The sequence below is a fragment of the Gambusia affinis genome, linkage group LG11 (genome assembly GCF_019740435.1).
Source record: "Gambusia affinis linkage group LG11, SWU_Gaff_1.0, whole genome shotgun sequence".
NCBI classification, from domain to species: Eukaryota; Metazoa; Chordata; class Actinopteri; order Cyprinodontiformes; family Poeciliidae; genus Gambusia; species Gambusia affinis.
This window is the reverse complement of record NC_057878.1, coordinates 29,546,567-29,564,905: the sequence shown is the minus strand read 5'-3', so window position 1 is coordinate 29,564,905 and position 18,339 is coordinate 29,546,567. Positions and strand designations below refer to the sequence as shown.

At 47.0% G+C, this 18,339-nt stretch overlaps 2 protein-coding genes and 1 non-coding gene across 24 annotated transcripts in view; all 3 read right to left on the bottom strand.

Annotated features, from left to right (window-relative positions):
* Positions 1-12,611, bottom strand: part of clasp1a (cytoplasmic linker associated protein 1a) — a 39,618-nt gene extending 27,007 nt beyond the window's left edge. For 9 of the 20 annotated variants that reach the window (XM_044131170.1, XM_044131160.1, XM_044131163.1 and 6 more), the window contains exons 1-8: positions 12,304-12,610; positions 10,207-10,615; positions 3,320-3,398; positions 3,147-3,250; positions 2,745-2,836; positions 2,602-2,677; positions 1,502-1,599; positions 1,069-1,139 (exon numbers count right to left, since the gene is read on the bottom strand). In XM_044131170.1, coding sequence (XP_043987105.1) covers positions 1,069-1,139; positions 1,502-1,599; positions 2,602-2,677; positions 2,745-2,836; positions 3,147-3,250; positions 3,320-3,398; positions 10,207-10,401 — 715 coding nt within the window. In that variant the 5' untranslated portion in view covers positions 10,402-10,615; positions 12,304-12,610. Of the gene's footprint in view, positions 1-1,068; positions 1,140-1,501; positions 1,600-2,601; positions 2,678-2,744; positions 2,837-3,146; positions 3,251-3,319; positions 3,399-10,206; positions 10,616-12,303 lie in introns of all 20 variants that reach the window. The other 11 variants (XM_044131168.1, XM_044131178.1, XM_044131177.1 and 8 more) reach the window with 4 other exon arrangements.
* A 52-nt stretch (positions 12,612-12,663) lies between these two features.
* On the bottom strand, positions 12,664-17,644 carry nifk (nucleolar protein interacting with the FHA domain of MKI67). 3 transcript variants are annotated; one of them, XM_044131180.1, is made up of 7 exons: positions 17,485-17,644; positions 15,903-16,199; positions 15,142-15,270; positions 14,625-14,733; positions 14,342-14,553; positions 14,135-14,188; positions 12,664-13,776 (listed from the first exon to the last, which is right to left on the bottom strand). In XM_044131180.1, the coding sequence occupies exons 2-7, from the start codon at positions 16,026-16,028 to the stop codon at positions 13,564-13,566; spliced, it is 843 nt and encodes a 280-aa protein (XP_043987115.1). In that variant the 5' UTR covers positions 16,029-16,199; positions 17,485-17,644; the 3' UTR covers positions 12,664-13,563. The 3 variants fall into 3 exon arrangements, with proteins under 3 accessions (XP_043987115.1, XP_043987116.1, XP_043987117.1); XM_044131181.1 differs by lacking the exon at positions 17,485-17,644 and having other exon boundaries at positions 15,903-16,385; XM_044131182.1 differs by lacking the exon at positions 17,485-17,644 and having other exon boundaries at positions 12,664-13,773; positions 15,903-16,173.
* On the bottom strand, positions 13,965-14,093 carry LOC122840483. The gene has a single exon (XR_006372239.1). It is a non-coding gene; the product is annotated as a small nucleolar RNA ACA64 (small nucleolar RNA).
* Positions 17,645-18,339: the final 695 nt, after the last annotated feature.

The following is an 18,339-nucleotide window of genomic DNA, read 5'->3' as shown; positions in this document are numbered from 1 at the left end:
GGGGGGATTTTATTGTAATTCATAGGGGGAACCACTGTGGTCAGCCAAGGCCTCCTGTGTGTAATGATGATGACTGGACTGATGCTGCTGGAGGTTAAAGACTCCTGATAGAGGGGGCGGAGTCTGATTATGGGCGGAGTCTGATTATGGGTGTGGTTCTTCTGAGGTCACCTGACTTCTCTGTTCTGATTGAAACCAGCATGTTTCAGGTTAAAAATGTTCCAAGTTGTAAAAATGTAAAACATGATTCAGCATTGTTGAGGATAAGAAAAGACCAACTCTATAGTTTTAAAGGCAAACACCAAAAATACAATGAAAATAAATCAGGGTGGTAAAGAAGTAATCAGCCAGTGGATCTGAAAACAAGCTACTGGTCACATTTCAAAGGAAAATTTAAAGAAATAAATAAAAATAGAATGGCATATTTACATGCTGACTCATCATCACTGCTGACTAAGATTCTTCAAGTAGAAAATTAAATTATTATATTAAGTTTTCTGTTTTCCTAAAGTGATTTGTTTGGTAGATACTCCTTTGTTGTTCAGCATTTATAAGAACTACTGTGATTGGCCGATGGAAACCTCTCTCTGATTGGCTGGCTTGTTTACTTCCTGAGTGAGCGGGTTGTAAACACTAGTTGACATTTATCTTTAAACAAACGTCGTTGTTTGTTTACAGATAACTGCTCTCATCATTCTCCCTGTGGGCTCAGCCGGACCAGAACCTTTTAGAGCAGTGGTGTCCAAAGTTGGTCCTGGAGGTCCGGTTGCATCCTGCATGTTTAGTTCTCTCCCTGGTGGCACCAAAACCTTTTCAGCATGTCAGTGTTCTTATTAGGCCTCTAACGAGCCATCGTTGGTCCAGGTGTGCTAAACTGGGGAGGATTAGAGGTTCGGTCCGATCCAGCAGCGAGGCTGTTGGACTCACTGGTGCCGGGTTCACTGAGCCCAGCCTTCATACACGGATCCGCTCCGGCAGAAACCCATTGCTAGGGGCAACCCATCTCTCCCTCTTCTCTTCTCTTCCTCCAGCTGAGAAGTTGAACCAGAAAGGCAGACAGGAACTCACCAGAACCAGAAGACGGCAACATGTTCCCGGATCTCTGGACTTCATCAAACCTGCTGAAGATGACGTTCAACCTGAGGAAGAGGAGAGAGACGGATCAGATCGTGTCTCTCATGATGATCATCATGGAAACTAGTTTACAAAGAAATATCTGAATGCGCCATACCTTAACCCTGGCATACATTTATTAAATGCAAAACACAACTTTCAGATTTTTATCATTTTTCTTGAACCTTTGTGTTGATCTGCCTCATAAAAGCCAAACAATGCTGAACTTTCAGAATCAAACCTGATTAAATTTTGGGTCCTGAAGCAGCTTGAAAATAAGGAAAGATTCTGAAGACCAGAAATTAAACCGGAGAAGATAAAAATCATTCTTTATGGCTGCTCGGACTGGACCGGACCGGACCGGACCGGACCCTGTGGCCTTCCGTACCGTGACTGGGGAAGGCCCTTCTTGCTGAGGTCCAGCCTCACCCGCTCCCCAACATGGCGGTAGATCTCCACCAGGCAGCTCATGGCGCCGTCCCGGACCTGCAGAACCAGAGATCGGGTCAGAATCAGTCATCAGAGTTCTGGAACCAGGATCCACCAGATCCCACTCTTTGGTCTGCTGCTGCTACGCATCAAACCAAACCTTCCTGATGGAGAAGAGTAGGGGAAACACCTGGATCCCTGTTTCCATGGTAACAAATTCACAGACTGACTTCCTGTGTTCAGAAGCTGTGAGGATGATGAAGAAATGTGTGATGAAGGTGGTGAGTGAGGGCGATGGAGGTGATCATTATATTGCATGCGGCATCAGGTTGTCCAGAACTCCGCCCACTGCGCCATGATGGGCGTCAGAACCACCAACGACCCCATTAAAGCCGCTTCCATTTAGTTCATCTCACTTTAAAATGGCCGTAGGGCGCCACGCGGTCGGCTGCACAGACAGGGAAGATGGCGGCGATGGACAGCAGCCATTAGTCGTAAAGACTCGGTGAAACCACAGATTTATAGCAAACACTTTTTATAAGGTAAGAAGATCATTACTTTATGAGTAAGTATGATTAAAAACATATCAAATATGACATTATGGAGAAGAATGCCCCACATTCATGTAGCTTAGCATGTATGGAAAGGAAACTGGTTAGCATCTGGTCTTCTGTGCGTTTGTAATGCTGTTCCACTTTAAGAGGAAACACCATTTATGACATATTAATATAAATCATGTGGTGTGAATTCAAGCAAAGTCGGATCAACTCCTCAGGAGGGAGGAGGAACGGGTCGGTTTCTAAGCTAGCTTCCGTCTCTGAGCCCAACCAGGTGAGCTACGTTCACAGACAAATGAACTGGAACAAGAAGCCATGAAGAAACAACTTGGGGAAAGAATTTCTGTCGCTCCTCTGGTCACTACCGACCGTCATGGCCGCCAGAAGGATTTAGTGACGCAGCAGCCAAGAGTTGGGCCACGCGGTCCCCCAGCAGCCAGACGATACAGGGAGTATAGATATCTTATGATGATGTCAGCGATGACGTCAGCGATGATGTCACCTGGCCCACGGGGTCTCCCAGCAGGCTGCAGATGTGCGGGACGATCTTGCTCAGCGTCAGGCCTTGGGCTCCGGACCTAGAAAAGAAACAAGTTGGGTCTGGTGGGTTCCTCAGGTTCTGGTTCTGGTTCTGGTTCTGCTCACGTGTTCAGCGTGGCGATGAGACACAGGCACACTCCCTCTCTGGTCCGATTGTTCTTATGCTTGAAGCCTCCCAGCATCCGGTCCCAGACGTACTGGAACCAGAACCACAGGTCCACATCAGCACTGAACTCCACCAGAACCAGACCCAGACGGGCCCGCTAGGGCTCGGTTCTGTTAGGGCTCCATTCTTGCAATGTCATGACTTCCTGTTTCTCTCCAACCTAACTTCCTGTCATCAATCCATCAGAACCAAACTGGGTTCAAAGGTTCTGAGAAGTTTATCAGAACTTTTCTCCAGATTCAATTCCCAGTTTAACCAGAACAGCCGTCCAACAGAACCGCTCCCTGTCCGGACCCTCCGGGTTGGTGCCGGTGGGGGGAACCAGACTGGATCTGAACTACCTGAGGAGAGGCGGCCTGCTCCATGATCTTCAGCAGCAGAACCTGGTCCTGCTCCCTCACCTGGTCCCTGGCATCTCCCAGCCGGTCCATCAGGCTCGGCAGAACTGGAACAGAACCAGAACTGGCTAGACACGAGTCGGAACCAGCAGAGGCGCCGCAGCAGAGAGACTCACCCGTTCCGATGTGGGTTCTGAAACGGTCCTGGAGCCGGGTCACCAGAGCTGACAGGAGGTCCAGGCCCAGCAGGTTCACCTGCAGAACAGACAGAACACAGAACTGGGTCACATAATTATTCTAATAATGATATATGTTTTATTAGAACAAGCCTTTCTCCATGGTAAGAGTTTAAAACTCCTGATCCGATCACGAACTGGGCCGGGCCGTCCCAGCTGCTCCAGCTGGGTCCAGTTACAGTCCCAGAATGATCCCAGCATCATCCAGCATCATCCAGTATCATCCCAGTATCATCCCAGTATCATGGAGCAGTGCCTCGTTTCAGAGACCAGAGTGGCTTCACGCACCGATGGGAACGTTTGGGCCAATACCGATATCTGTGCATCGCTGTCACATGACTGGTTCTAGTTAGCAGTTGTAGTTAGTAGGTAACTACTAATTACTAGGACATAGGACTCAGCTCACTGGACGCTGAGGGTTACTGGACCCTCTGTTGGGTCGCCACCATGTTGGATGTGGTAGTAGAGCGATGGGAGCTCCATATTTCATGTCCTACTTGGACTTGTTTCAATCATCGTAAAGTACAAACTGGATCGACTGGCATTACCTTTCACAGGTAAAAATAATTTCAAAAACATTCTGAACATAATTTCTTGCTTTTGCGGCCAGAATCTATCTTGTAAACAACCAAGAAGTGTTTCCTATGTAACTAAATTGGTTTGAAGTAACTATTGTGTTATTTTCTTAGCTAACTTTTTTCATACTGTGGCGTTTTTCTAAAGAGAGTCAATGAGAAAGTCCTGTTAGAAGGGAAGTGGATTACCTCCCAGTTCCCTGGGGTTCTCCTCCCAGAGAAACCAGTCTGGGAGGATCACAGCTGGTTTCTTCACTCATGTTTCACATCGTCAGTGTTTAGCTACAGAGATGCTACGAGTCCGTGCCCCAATGTGCTGAAATATGTTTTCTGAATGTAGAGGGATGAATTTTCTATTACACTGTGAGATCATTTCATTTTTAACCTTCACTTTAGCCTGGCTACCAGGACGCCTCCCAGTCACTGGACTGCTCCCAGTTTGACCAGCAAGTTGAACCCTGCCTGTGCCCTGTGTTCCCAGTATGATAGAAATAAATCTGGATTTATTTAAAAAGTGTGAACACTTTTTCCTTTCATATTTTTGCAGTCAGAGTGCCTTTGGGCGACCCAAGCATCTGCCTGACGGAAAATACCCTGGGGGATTATTTTGTTCCTTATAACACAGCAGGAGTGAAACAGGGAAACTTTTTATGGGTACAAACCAACCTGATTAGGATTGTATTGGAAACGTGATCAATTACAAATCTATTGATGGAACCTGACTTATTGTCGTGCTTTGATTATTGATTCTATGTTGCATTGTGTTTCTGTGTTTGATTTGATGTAAAGCTCTTTGAAATGCCTTGATGCTGAAATGTGCTATACTAATAAAATTTGATCGATTGATTGGTGAAAAATAAACGACATAAAATATGAGACTGAATATGGCTTTAGGTACAAGACATTTTAAGTTTGTGCGGAAATGAACCAGGAGACAGAGATCAGAGGAAAAGCTTCAGAACCAGGCCAAGCCCAGAACCGGTTCTTGTGCCGGGTCCAGAACCAGGTCCAAAATGAAACGTCAGAGTGAACTCTGCAGCAGCCTGAGCGACGGACGCCTCTGAGCAAAGACAGTGCAAGTCTCTCTGGAGGGAGGACCGCTCCAGAAACCAGAACCCGATCGGATCAGAAACCGCTCTAACAGAGGCAGAGTGTCTCCGCTGTGTCCTACGGGCAGAGACGCGGCCCATCAGAGGGGAACCACGGGACGGGCCGTGACGCCAGCCGGGCCGCTCCGAGGTCCGCTCGCCTAAGGGTGAGCACTAAAAACAGAAACCGGAACCAAACCGGGTTCTGGAGAGTCAGCTGAGCCTCAGCAGCAGAGCAGCGTGACGAGACGCCGCGCTGAGGAAGGCGGACCGTCTTCACCCCGCTGCTGCTGCTCCCAGCATGCACTGCTGTCCACACAGACACCTGGTGTCAACACGCTCTTTGCAGGTCAGCTTCCACGTTCGGGGGAAAGCGGCTCGGTCGTTTCTGGTCTGTTGAAAATGTGATTTTACACTCAGTGCATGCAGGGCCTGGCCAAGGTAACAGTTAATGATGAACATCAATCCAACAAGTAGCTGCAGAAAGGTTTCCCTGATTTTCTTCACCTTTTCGTTGCGCACTCAGCTGTAGATCCACTCTGGTTTCCCCAAAAGGTTTGGAAAGCACCGCTGCTTGTAAGTGTCCAGCAGTGCTTTGATGCCTCGTTGCTGCCTTGGTTAGACAAGTCAAATTTACAAATCCAGTGTGGCTCCAAACACCATGTCGATCAGGGGCAGATAACAAGCACTCCCAGCAATACAATTTGCAGCGTTCCTTGGAGCCTGTGAGCCAGGAGCACCGCTCATAGTTAGTAGACTGAAAGTGTCGGACAATTCCTTTTCCCGGTTGTGACAGGCTTGCTAGCTTCGGAGTTGCCCGACCTTGTTTAACAATGTCCAGCTTTTCTTGAAAAGTCCGTCTTGAAAATGGCTTTGACAGTAAATCTCCAACCAAATCCATTTCTTCTCCTCCTTCACCCATTGTGAGTTGACAAAACAGCTATTAAATCAACACAACAATATCTTTGCTTGTGCAGCTCGCTACAGATGCAGTTTGCTAGCTCTGGCTAGTCCACTCTGACTATCCAATCAAAGCGCGTGAATACGCTGACGTTTCCGCACGCCTGCTAGAGGGTTGGCAACAATTCGTGGCTGAAATGTGATTGGTTAAATGCTTAAAAATGAAAATACACGCCTGGAAGCAGCGCAACCGGGAGGCTAGCAATGAAAGGAAGCGGACAGACCATTTGGAATTATTTGATACGTATTTATGGACAAAATATAATTAACACCAGTCTGTGATTTGGATATTTATAGGCCAGCAGAGAAGGTCTTGCAGGCCCTGACGGCCCACCACTGGTTTATTGTTGTTAGTGTCAGAGACGGTTAGCATGAGGAAACACAACCAGCCCGTAGCTTAACAGTAGAGCAGCTCTGCTGTCAGAGTTCTGGTTCAGCTGAATGTTCAGGTTCAAACTTGTTGCTTTTAGAACAACATGGCCGTCTCTGTGTTATTTCCTTTTATTACATTATTATTATATTATTACAGGCGGATCAGTTGCTCGGCTGTATGGATCTGCTCTGCTCTCTCATTCGCATTCAGGCTGAATACAGAAGGGATTCCATGGAAATTATTATCATTAAAGAGGAACGATGTAGAGTTACAGATCTAGAGCTATAGATCTAGAGTCAGCTTCAGCTGTTCCAGCTGTGAACCAGAGATCAGGCTGGCCTCTGACCTGAGCCTCCAGAGCCACATAAAGCCGGTTCCAAAGTGGGCCTTCTACCAGCTGCAGAACATTTCTAATGTCTCCGATCAGAGAAACTCATCCAGGCGTTTAGAGACAAGACTTTAAATCCTGCTGGTGGGTTATAATCACTGACCGGAGGAGGACAGTTGGACAGAAGGACAGCAAAGCCATGTTCCTGCGGTGCTGATTCAGACGTTCCCAGCATTCTTCTTCTGTGGTGTCATGGCGGCTCATCGTGAGGGAGAAGCTGCTCGGCTGGTTGCTGCAGCAGCAGCTGTTGCCATAGCAACATAATAATATGTTTTACCTTCCAGGCGGCGGCTCTAACAGGTTCTGACCCGATCAGAGAGGCCGACGCTTCGCCTGAGGGCTTTGGTGCGCAAGGGGCGGGGCTTACTGCTGCCTCCGCTGTGATTGGCTGACTGGGAGACCAGAGAGACCAGTGAAAACAGTGCACAGACTGGATCTACTGGATCCAGCCGCTGGTTAGTTCTGCTTTATAGCTGCTGCTGTACTGGGAAGACTGGGAGCTGCACAGCGAGGTGAACAGGAACCAGAACCAGAACCTCCTTCAGTTTTCTGAGGATTAATTCAGCTGGCCAGTTGTCTACTTCAAGGAAACCAGTAGAACCCAGTTGGCTCCAACCTGGTGGCCCCCACTGATTAGTAAATGTAATCAGATTACTCTGTGTGGCTCAGAGTACTCAGGATGGATCACTGCCACCCATTCTGGTTCCAATGAAGACAAGCCCCGCCTCCTGCTGCACTACAGCCAATCACATGCAAGCAACCATCTGGGTCTTTCTGCAGCAGGAAGCAGTCAACCAGTTCAGGGGACAGTTTATCTCCCGGTCCTCGGTGCCCCGCCCCTTCCTGCTACCGCCCTGGGCAGGTGCCCATACATAAACATATTTCATTGTTTAGAAACGTTCTCTTCCTGTGGAACTGGCGCCGCTAGGCGACATCGACCGCCATCATCCGTGAAATGTTCACACTGACGACGCAACACAAGCAGGAGCTCATCTGCTGTTACCTCTGTGATCGGGGTTAGGGTTCGCCGCAGCACGTTCCTGGACCATGAATCGTCCCAGCAGTTATCGCGATAAACGATAATATTGTTATTTGGAGGCCATATCTAAGTTATATAATGTTCTCACATTCTCAAAGCCCAATAAACTACAAAATCATATGAACATTTAACACTGGAAGACACTTTAAATATCCAAAACAAAAACCAGAAACAAATAAAATGAAAGATGAAATGTGTGTAAATAAAAGGTTCATCAGAGACCGAAGCACCAGACTGAAAACTATCATCCAGTTTCTGCAGAAAGAGAAAAACTGGAAATCACATAAATGGAAATTATTGATCTCGTTTTAATTTATCATGTGACTAATTGATTTATTGCTACTGGCCTAGATAACCTGTTAATGTTTCAATTCCACTTCATTAATCCAAACGCTAAATTATTGGCTCCCCTTTGACAGAGACCCACAGCATGACCGATCCTCCGCCATGCTTCCCCCAGAGTGGCGGTGGCAGCAGCCATGTTAGTGATGGTGTGACAGGAAGTGCATCTACTGGTTGTCATGGTGACCAGGTTTGGTCTCCAGCAGTGAGAACAGCAAAGCAGAATGATGTGATTGTTAATGATCTGACAAACTGATAGCTTTTCTAATCAAAATCATTCCCCGAAGCTCGTTAGGGGGCGCCAAAACGTCATCCACTGAAGCCGTTTAAAAATATAAAGAATTTCCACAGGTAAGCCTGTCACCATAACAAATTTTACTGAACAATTAATTGTCTTGAATAAAAACACCAAAGTGTAAATAAATACTGGATTCAACCAAAAGAGTTCAGATTATGAAGTCTGTAAACCATATTGTCCTTCAGTAATCATTAGATTTAAATAGAGAAGATGGAACATCGACTACCTGATGCAATAGTTCACACTACACGTTAGTTCACTCCTACATTTTCCCCTTAAGACAATCTGAGAACGTTGATGTTCTCAGATTGTCTCTTGTGGTTTCATAACCGATCATCCTGTAGTGTGTGGTGTGTTACGGTAGATCGTTGTGGCGCTCCGATCTAAATCAGGGGTTTTCCCCACTGGGAGCTTAACGCAGCCTGTTGAATGTGACAGGTAGCCAATCAGAAAGCCGGATTCTCCTCCTGCTTTCTGAGGGGAAATTACAGAGGGGAATCCCAAACAGCTGACACGGAGCAACCCGAAGTCCAGCGGACATTGGAGATGATATGTGGAAACAACATTAATGTTTATAAAACATTTGGTGTAAAGAATATAGAAATGATGAGGGGAGGAGTTGGAGCCAAATTGGTACCAGTTGATGAACCCGGTAACTTTTCAGCTGTTCTTCGTTAACGTGACATAAAAAGGTTCTAATGGTTTTCATTCAGTCAGGACGTTACGCTGACACTAGAGACACATGCACTGCAGGGAGATTGTAGTAAAGCATTGATTAATGCCTGGTTTTAAAATGACTTCACTGGACTTGGAGCCATTATTTTGTGCCCATTGTTGGACACCACATGGCCCGATGGAACCCGATGGAACCCGATGGAACCCGATGGAACCGTTCTACCTAGGATTTCTGTCGGCTAATGTGTGATCTCTCAGGTTTTGAAAATGGGCCGACAATCGGCCGACAGCTGTAAGATGGTGTAGTGTGAACTGGACATTACACTGAGGAAATGAGGAAGGGAGGGTCAGTGGAGAGCAGCGGAGTTGAACCTGGAAGAGATTGTAGAAGCCTAAATTCAGTTTTTGTTCATTCCGACTTTAGGATAAGTTATGTTCATATTTCTTATTATAATTTGTTTATTTGGATAAAAATTATAAGTAGTTAAATCTGTATTGCATAGTAATTTATTGTATTTGACTACACTAAAGTTTTGTAAATTTGCATAACTAATTGAAGTTAAGGATTTTTAGGGTGTGGCTAGCCAGAGTCAGTTGGGCAGTTGGAGTGGAGCCACACAGTTTTTTGACCTCTCTCTCTCTCTCTTTCTTTTTAGATTTTCTTGTTTCTTTATTTTTTGTGGAAGGATAACCTTTGTACCGTTTTTTATTTCTGGAGTAAAACCATTTAACTATATTAAGAGGATCGAGTCTTTTTTTTTGTTTCGTCGTCATCAAGTGGACTAAAGAGAAAGACGGAGAGCGTCAAGCTTATGGCTTCTTTTTTTAGGAAACTACAGAGACGATAATTAAAATGAGGTCGATAGTTTTAATTTATTGTACGATTAATTGATTTATTATTTATGGTGACAGGCCTAATCACAGCAACAAGTTGCCAGAGGTCACAGAGGTTAGGCTGCATCCATCATGACCTGACTGAACGGGTCAGCAGCTGGAGTACCACCGGGTCAGGTCAGGACACTGGATGGAGGCACGGTGTCCTCACCCCTCAGCATCACCCCTCCCCCGTCGTGTTCCAGCTGCATTTACCTTGAAGTTGCTGGAGTTGACCCAGGAGCTGGCAATGGCGTCCACCATCTTGTCCAGCGCCGTCTGGTCCTGCTCCAATTCGGGGGACTTGTTCCTGTCCAGGATGTAGTCAATGACTTCCTGTCCCACCTGCAGCCGCCGGCCCACGTCCTTCTGCAGGACCTGAGCCAAGCAGCTCTCCACACTGGGCTCCATCGGTGCGCCGGTTCCGAACGGACCGGGTCACAGACCCAAGGAACAGCCACTAGCTCACTCTAGAAGGACGGACGCAGCGGGGGCCTGGGAGCGGCAGCAATGCAGCATGTGTGGAAAGCAGCTGGGAGGTGGCTGGTTCTGGTGGGGGCGGGAAGCGGGTCGGGTCACTGGATCACGGATCCATGTCTTCGTCCTGCCACTGTCCAGCGTTATCCTGGAGGGAAGAGATGAGGACCAGTCAGACTGGGACAGGAGACCTGGCACCGGGTCGGTTAGTGAGTTACTGGAGACCTGGCACCGGGCTGGGTTCGGGTCGGTTAGTGATGTGAAGGGAGACATTTTTACACAGTTCCATTCTGAGCTGCGTCTCTTTTATTTACATCAGATCAATGAAAAGCCTTTTAACCCAGAAACGCAGAGCAGACCCGGTACCAGGTACCGGGTCCTTCATAACTAGTGCAGCGCTGCACGGAGGACAGCAGCCAGTGGCTCCGCTAACACCAGCCGTGTTTCCACCATTCTAAATGCAAGTTTTGAAAAATAACTCTGATTTTGATAAAAAGGTTTATAAGCTCAATTTGGACCAGGGGCGGGCAGTCCTGGTTCTGGAGGGCCGGTGTCCTGCAGCTCTTAGAGTCTCCCTGGTCCAATAACCTGAATCTCCTCCTCAGTGCAGTCGGGTTCTCCAGAGTCCTGCTGATGACCTCATTATGTGACTCAGGTGTGTTGAAGTGGAGATACAGCTAAAGGTTGCAGGAAACTGACCCTCTGGACCTCCAGGACCAGGACTGCCCACCCCTGCTTTAGACAGTTTATAGCTTCGTATAAAACATGCTAATGCGCTAAAGGAGAGACAGAAACATGTTAGCTAAGCTCTGACATAGCAATTACTGCCACCCACTGGTGGATCTGAGCCTTACCAGAGGAACCAACCATAAGACCTCCAGGAGGCAGGATTCTCTCTGCTCCATGCTACCTAGAAACCTCTACTTCCTGTTTACTACAGCCATGTGTCACGTCAGTTTCTGATGACATCATGCTCTGCGTAGCCTGGCTGATTCAAAAACCAGGAGCCTAATACGCATTTAATGCAAGATTTCAAATGCTTGCTTGTAATTAGCATGACAAAAATGGCTAAAAAAATGTGTCAATCCCTGCCAGGCTGTTGCTTTTGCTACTTGTTCAAGCATTTCTTCCTTCCACTCAACTTTCCCCTAAAAACATCTGCATCCTGAGCAGCTTTCCCTCAGTGAGCCACCAGCACACCAGAACATGTGCAGCAGGAATCCATTTCTGTGGTTCTGATCCAGTTCTGACAAGCGGGATTTGGGAGTTATCAGGGTTTACCTGCTGGGGGGTATCAGGGTTTACCTGCTGGGGGGTATCAGGGTTTACCTGCTGGGGGGTATCAGGGTTTACCTGCTGGGGGGTATCAGGGTTTACCTGCTGGGGGTATCAGGGTTTGGCAACCGCTGCTGATGTCTTTCCACCCTGGTATGGAGCTAATCTCACCTAGAAGCCCCAAAGCAACAGACAACACCAGTTTCTGGTTCTGGCTAGATAAAGCTGCAGTGTCACATTATGCTGTCTGGATCTCCATCCTGGTGCACCAGACCTCCCCCCTCCCTAGCTTAGCTCTGCTCCAGCTAGCAGCAGCCTCCCCGTCTCCACGCCTCCATCGGAGCGCAGGTAGCCCTCGGTTCGCTCCGGGAGCCTCCGTGGAACCTCCCGCTTCTCTCTTCAGCCTCTCTGGCCGCCTTCCCTCTGGGAAGCCCGGCAGTAACCAGCGGACCCAGCTACAGCTAGCTACCTTTGAATGAAACGTCAGTTCGCAGCAACAAAAGAAAACTGGGGGCGGGAGGGCCGAAGAGGAGCAGCTTCATCAATCGAGTAAACACTCACCATTTCCCGCCGCAGACTCTCCGTGCCGCCCGCTCTCCGCTCCGGGGGGAAAGCTTCAGTCCGCGGCCTCAAAGCGCTCCTCTTTCTGCCTTTCTATCAACACTCTCCAGCAGGAATGCTGTCTGAAGGACAAGAATGGGGATCGTCGTGCGCATGCGCAGTTCATCCAGAGATGATGTTGGCACTTGGAAAACTGTCGCATGGACAAGCGGCCGCTCGATATCTGGCGACACCTGGCGGCCAGAGCTGGACTGCGCATGTGTGGTTCAGTCAGAACCAGATTTATGGGCCCCGATTGTGGCTTTGATTCAGTTTCCAGAAAAAAAGTAAGCATATAAACTCTAGAAGAAATAAACAATGTTTACGCATATTTGCAACAGTATTTATTTATATGAAAAATAGGACTGGAAATTAATTTAAGTCAATGTATGCCTGAAAGTTAAACATTTGCTTGTTTTTAAAGAGCTCTAATGCTGCTGCATCCCTCTGTAGGCTCCAAAAGAACCTGAGCCTGGGATCCAGCATTGCCCCAGGAGACGATATGAAATCAATTCCTTATGATGTTATGAACTGGCACAGAAACAGTTTTGTTCTTTTACTGTTTTACTTTAACAATGAATTAATAATGAAGCTTGAGAGGACCCATCTGGTCTATCAGGGATCTGATGTTTTTTGTTTCATTCTTTGGTTCTGTCCCGCTAAAACTGGTCACACAGCTGAACGACGCCCAGCTGCAGATCCTAACACCTTAACCATGAAACTGCTGTTAGCGCTAATGCTAGCACCGATGTTAGCGCCGGTATTAGCGCAGCTGTTAGCACTGCAGCACATCGGAGCTTATAGGTCTGAAAACATCGTCTGGGTTCATTGGACCAGCATCACGACTGAGACGGCCCAGAAGGTTCTGACTGATCCACTGGATCACCAGCTGATCAGCTGGGAACATGTGTGGTCTATGTTTGTTGGGGAGGTTCTGGAGTCATGTGATCCGTGTTTGGTCATGTGACACAGTCCATGTTTTCCCTGGCTGGTCTGGCTCAGGTCCAGTCCGCTTCTCTGCTGCAATATTAGGGAATATTCTCTAATGGACTGACAAAAACACATTCTTCATCACAGCAACAACAATAATAAAGCAGGAAGCAGAGCAGCCGGTGGGCAGAGCCAGCCTGGACCAGCCCGGTTCTGTTGGACCAATCGGGTCGCTCCGGCTCCAGTCTGGAGGTAGAAACTGTCCCAGTCCGCCTTAAATACTGAAACCCTTCACTGGGCCTCCTCTTTGTCCTCAGAGCTGTCAGAGTCCTCCTCTTCCTCCATGTTGCAGTCAATATCATCATCATCATCATCATCATCATCGTCGTCGTCGTCTTCCTCTGCCGGCATCTTCAGGATGATCTCACTGTCCTCCTCGTCGTCCAGGACGACCGTGGACTTCCTCCTCTCCAAGAAGGACGGCGTACAGACGGGCGTGGTCTGCTGAGGAAGAGGAGGAGGAAGAAGAGTCAGGCTGATCAGAACAGCAACGAGGAAGATCAAAGAGATTAACATCCTCAAAACATCAAAGACCAACTAAACAAGCCAGAAACATTTTAAATTGAACTTCAATCATATTGATTGATGATCCAGTTGATATGGTGCAGCATTTGTGTCGTCATGGTAACCAGTCATGTGGGGGCGTGGGTTTCATAGCGCCACCACCGGCAGGCGGCCAATCAGCTTTACGCCCCACCTTCATGTGGGCCCAGTTATCTGACCCGGAGCCATGGACCGGCGCCGGGCCATTTTCAGTACGGGCCAGAGAACCGGCGTGTCCAGAACCGGCAGGTGGACTTACATCGCTGCAGGACGAAGCGTCCAGGGCGGCGGAGGTCGTCTTCTTCTGGGCCGCCTGGACCAGAACAGGAAGAACCGGTAAGAACCAGAACCTCAGAACCAAACTGGTTCCATGAGAGAAGTTGCATCAGAACTAGGGAAAGAACCACAGGCCCACTGATCTGGAGTCAAAAGACCTGGGTTCTGACCCGTTTCTGAGATCACTTACAAATCCGGGGAAGTCGTACTGGACCCCCTGCTGGGCCAGCTTCCTGCGCAGCTGCGACTCCTTCCTCAGCAGGCGGCGGGTCATGGCGTCCAGCTGCTCCGTCGAGCGGTACTGGTTGTACCGGGTCACGGCGGGCCGGGCCGGCCTGCGGAACATCCTCTGGGACCCGACGAACAGCTTCTCGTGGACCTTCTCTGGAGGCAGAACCTCACCTGGGAAGGTGGAGGAAACCGGATCAGCACCAGAACCAGAACTCAAGCCTGGTTCTGGAGGTTCTACTCACACTTGATGAGCCTTTCCCCCATCAGGTAGTTGTTCATGGTTTCCGCAACGATCTTCGCCACCTCGCCGCTCTCGAACTCGATGAAGGCGAAACCTTTGCTGCCGCCGGTCTGCAGCAGAGATGACATCATAACTCCCTGTTGCTACGGTAACCACAACAGGCTGCTACAGGTAACCATGGCTACTACTCTTTAACACTCTTTATTTAAAATCAATCAAATTTTATTTGTAAAGCACATTTCAGCAGCCAGGCATTTCAAAGTGCTTCACATCATAAACACAAAGTCATAAAACAGAATCAAAAGGCTCAGCTGGTCCAGATCAGGAGGTTCTGGTGGTTCTATTGGACCACGGGCAGTAAGATCAATGCACCAGAATCATGTTGGCTGGGATACCGGACCTTGGGACCCGGTCAGAACCAGAGGCAGAACCTCAGACCATTTTCAGTCAGGTCCGATAATCAGCGGAGGTCCGATCCCTCTGGATCCAGTCCCACTGAGCCGTTCTTGTTTTCTGACCTTTTTGCTCCTGGACAGTCGCAGGCGCAGGACCGTCCCAAACTGCTCAAAGTAGGACCGGAGCTGCGGCTCAAACAACCCCAGAGGAAGATGGCCGACGTACACCACACCTGGAGTTCCACGGCTCCCCTGGAGTACAAAGAAACCAACAGGAAGTGATGTCATAGGACACACGCGAGTCGTTTTAAACTAAACACATGTTGGTTTCCTCCAAGCTGCCTGAAGGAAATTTGCTACCTGCTGATCCTCCACTGACATTCTGCTTGACTCAAAGAGCAACACCTTCAATTTTGATCCATTATTACAGTAAAACTGTGAAGATAAAAATAAAATTTGTTCGTAGGATCCTTCCAGTTCATGTCATCATGAGAAATTGATTTAGCTCTCCGGTAACTTGCCCCCTGCTGGCCCCCTTCTAGGGCCGCCCATGGTTCTACAGGTTTTTTTTAAACCTGTTTCTATTTGTCTGTTTATTTTTTAATCAACTGTAACCGGAAAATCATTGCAGAGATAAAGGCTAGAAAACTCCCCTCTGTGTGAAATTAACCCATACATGTAATAAGTGATAAAGTACTGGAATAATTTAATTTGTTATCCTAATTTATTGAATGGTTCTACAGTCCTGGATCCAGTCCAGCGAGATGTTTTGGACCAAACCTGAGGTTCTTGGTTTAATCAAGAACCTCACATGTTTCTCCGGTTCCGAGCCTTCAGACGTCCTGAATCCCCCATGAGGAACACCAGGACCGACTTGTGCTCACCTTCCCGCCGCGGTTCTTCTTCTTCACCTCTTGGACCTTCTTCTTGAACTCGACCTCCAGCTCCGGGTTCAGGGCCAGCAGCTCTCTGTGCCGCTGCGAAGCGGCTTCCGCTTTGCTTTCTGTCATTTCACCAGTTTATTCCGAAGTTCACTCGGCCCCGAAGCTCCTCACGCTGCTCCTTCTGAACATGTGCTAACAACTGAGGCAACAGGAAGCGCAGCGTGATCCGGAGCTGTTTCACAGCGCCCCCTGCAGGCCTGGAGTGGTGCGATCGGCTCCTTCGATCGGCATTTTAACCTGATTGAAGAAAAATGAAGCTGATGTTAGCAGAAAAATCTGCTATTGGGGCTAAACAGTTTTTAAAAACGACTCATGCGGAGATTTATCCCGAAACAAATGGAATTTATATGAGAGTAATGCGCTACAGCGGACGGAAGAGGGAGCACTTCCGCGATCAGGGGTTTCTGACGTATTTCCGCCATTGAGGTTTTTTTCCTCTCTTTTTTAAAATAAACTTTATTTAAACTGGAGCGCTGCGACAGACTGGTGACCTGTCCAGGGTGACCCCGCCTCTCGCCTGGAACGTAGCTGGAGAGGAACCAGCAACCCTCCTGACCCCATTAAGGACAAGGGTGACCAGGAAATGGATGGATGGATGGCAAGGGCGTAGGTTTGGTCTAAGTTTTGGTGGGACCTTACAACTTACTGACGACAAGGGTCTCGGAGACTCATAATAAATGTAAAACTCAGAAGGAGACGCGTTCACTTTCAGCTCCATGGACCAAGCTTCCGTTCCGCGTGTGGCCAGCTGGCCGCCGCCTGCTGCAGCCAATCAAAGAACGTAGATCCACGTTCTTTGAGCCAATAGCGGGTCGTCATAGTTCATAACAGCGAATTTTAAAATGAATGCTACCACTGCGTAATATATTGAAATATTAAACTAATCAATGTAGATTTTCGTTTATTTATTTTGTTTTTGTTAAAAAATACATGTTTTATTTTTTTAATTAATATGGCAAAAATTGGTCGGGACTATTTTATATCCCTTGAATATTGGTTGTGACATGTCAGGACCGTCCATACCCAAACCTACCCATGATGGATGGATAAACTGCAGCGTGCATAGAGAGGCAGATTTAGAAATGAGAGTACAACAGAAACATTGGCAAAGAAAAAAATAAAGCAATAAAATAATAATAACTAAAATAGCGTAGAAGAGATTCATATTTTAGAATTAACATGCATTGGTGGGCAATTTCATTAATAATTCAGTCAGGTATGATTCCATACATTTCAGAAATTTTAAATATAACTGGAATTCAGATAAAACAATGTTCAAAACTGGGGATGATCTCAGCACTCTTTATGAATAAAGTATTTTGCCAGACAAAATATTACAACAGAGTTCTATTGTTTTGTTTTTCTAAAACACTGCAAAAGTTACCATATCTCTAGAACTTTAACCCAGAATCACAGCAATCTCTATTCCCCAGGGTGAAAGGTTTATTGGATCCTTTGCTATTTTAGATTTTATAATTTTGAGTTTGTAAAATTAATTTGTTAGCCTGAGTGAGTTTCCCACCTGATATCCGTGGTTTTGAGTTGGTTGGTCCCAGCGCCCCTCTTGTTTGTTTCTTGTTGTTTTTTATGTCTTCAGTCATTGGTGTGAAACCAAACACAGGGGGGGCTCCCTGACCAGGGGGGGCTGCAGGAGGACTGTCCTGCCTCACAGTCACGTTGTTACAGGGCTGAATGTCAGGAGGGTTTTCATATCATGCATATGTGTTTTGTTTTTGTTTTTTTTTCTCTTTTTGTTACATCATCCAGGATGGTGTTATGTTATGTTTTTTAACCACAGAGGGAAATGATGATTAATGTTAAATATTACATATTTACTTATAATCAAAAGGGGAGAAATGATGTAGAAAAATTACAATAAGGTCACACCTGCTAGTTGTATTGCTGTATGTTTATTCTAAGTTCTGAATATTCCCACCAAGTTAAAGTTATTTGGGTTGCATGTAGAAGGTTGGACGTTGTTTTTCCCAGCTGTGTGGGAACCAGTCTGTTTCCCAGGCTTTGGATCTTTTATCCCTTTGAATAAAACTAACATGTTTCTCTGCCTGGCAGAGTTTCTCATCCAGACCTGCTTCATTACTGATTGTCCTACAAACTCTCTGAGTTGTGCACAATTCATGAATAAACCTGATTGAGTGATTTTACCTGAACAGTGCTTGGAAATGGTTTTTTTCCACAACAGTTCTTTCCTCTTTTTTATTTTATTTTGTTCACTTTTAACCCAGAAACGGAATTAGAACAAACTTGGAATCCAGAGACTCTAGTATATTAGTTTATTAGTAACTCTTTAGCTTATCTTTCTAGAAACTGTAGAGAACTCACTATTTTAGATTAATATTAGATCATTTTTTAGATTGTA

Coding starts and splice junctions, on each gene's coding strand:
- nifk (XM_044131180.1), bottom strand. CDS start 16,028: ATGACAGAAAGCAAAGCGGAAGCCGCTTCGCAGCGGCACAGAGAGCTG. Junction 14,734..15,141: donor GACTGTCCAGGAGCAAAAAG/GTCAGAAAACAA, acceptor TCTCTGCTGCAG/ACCGGCGGCAGCAAAGGTTT. Junction 14,554..14,624: donor GGGGGAAAGGCTCATCAAGT/GTGAGTAGAACC, acceptor CCACCTTCCCAG/GTGAGGTTCTGCCTCCAGAG.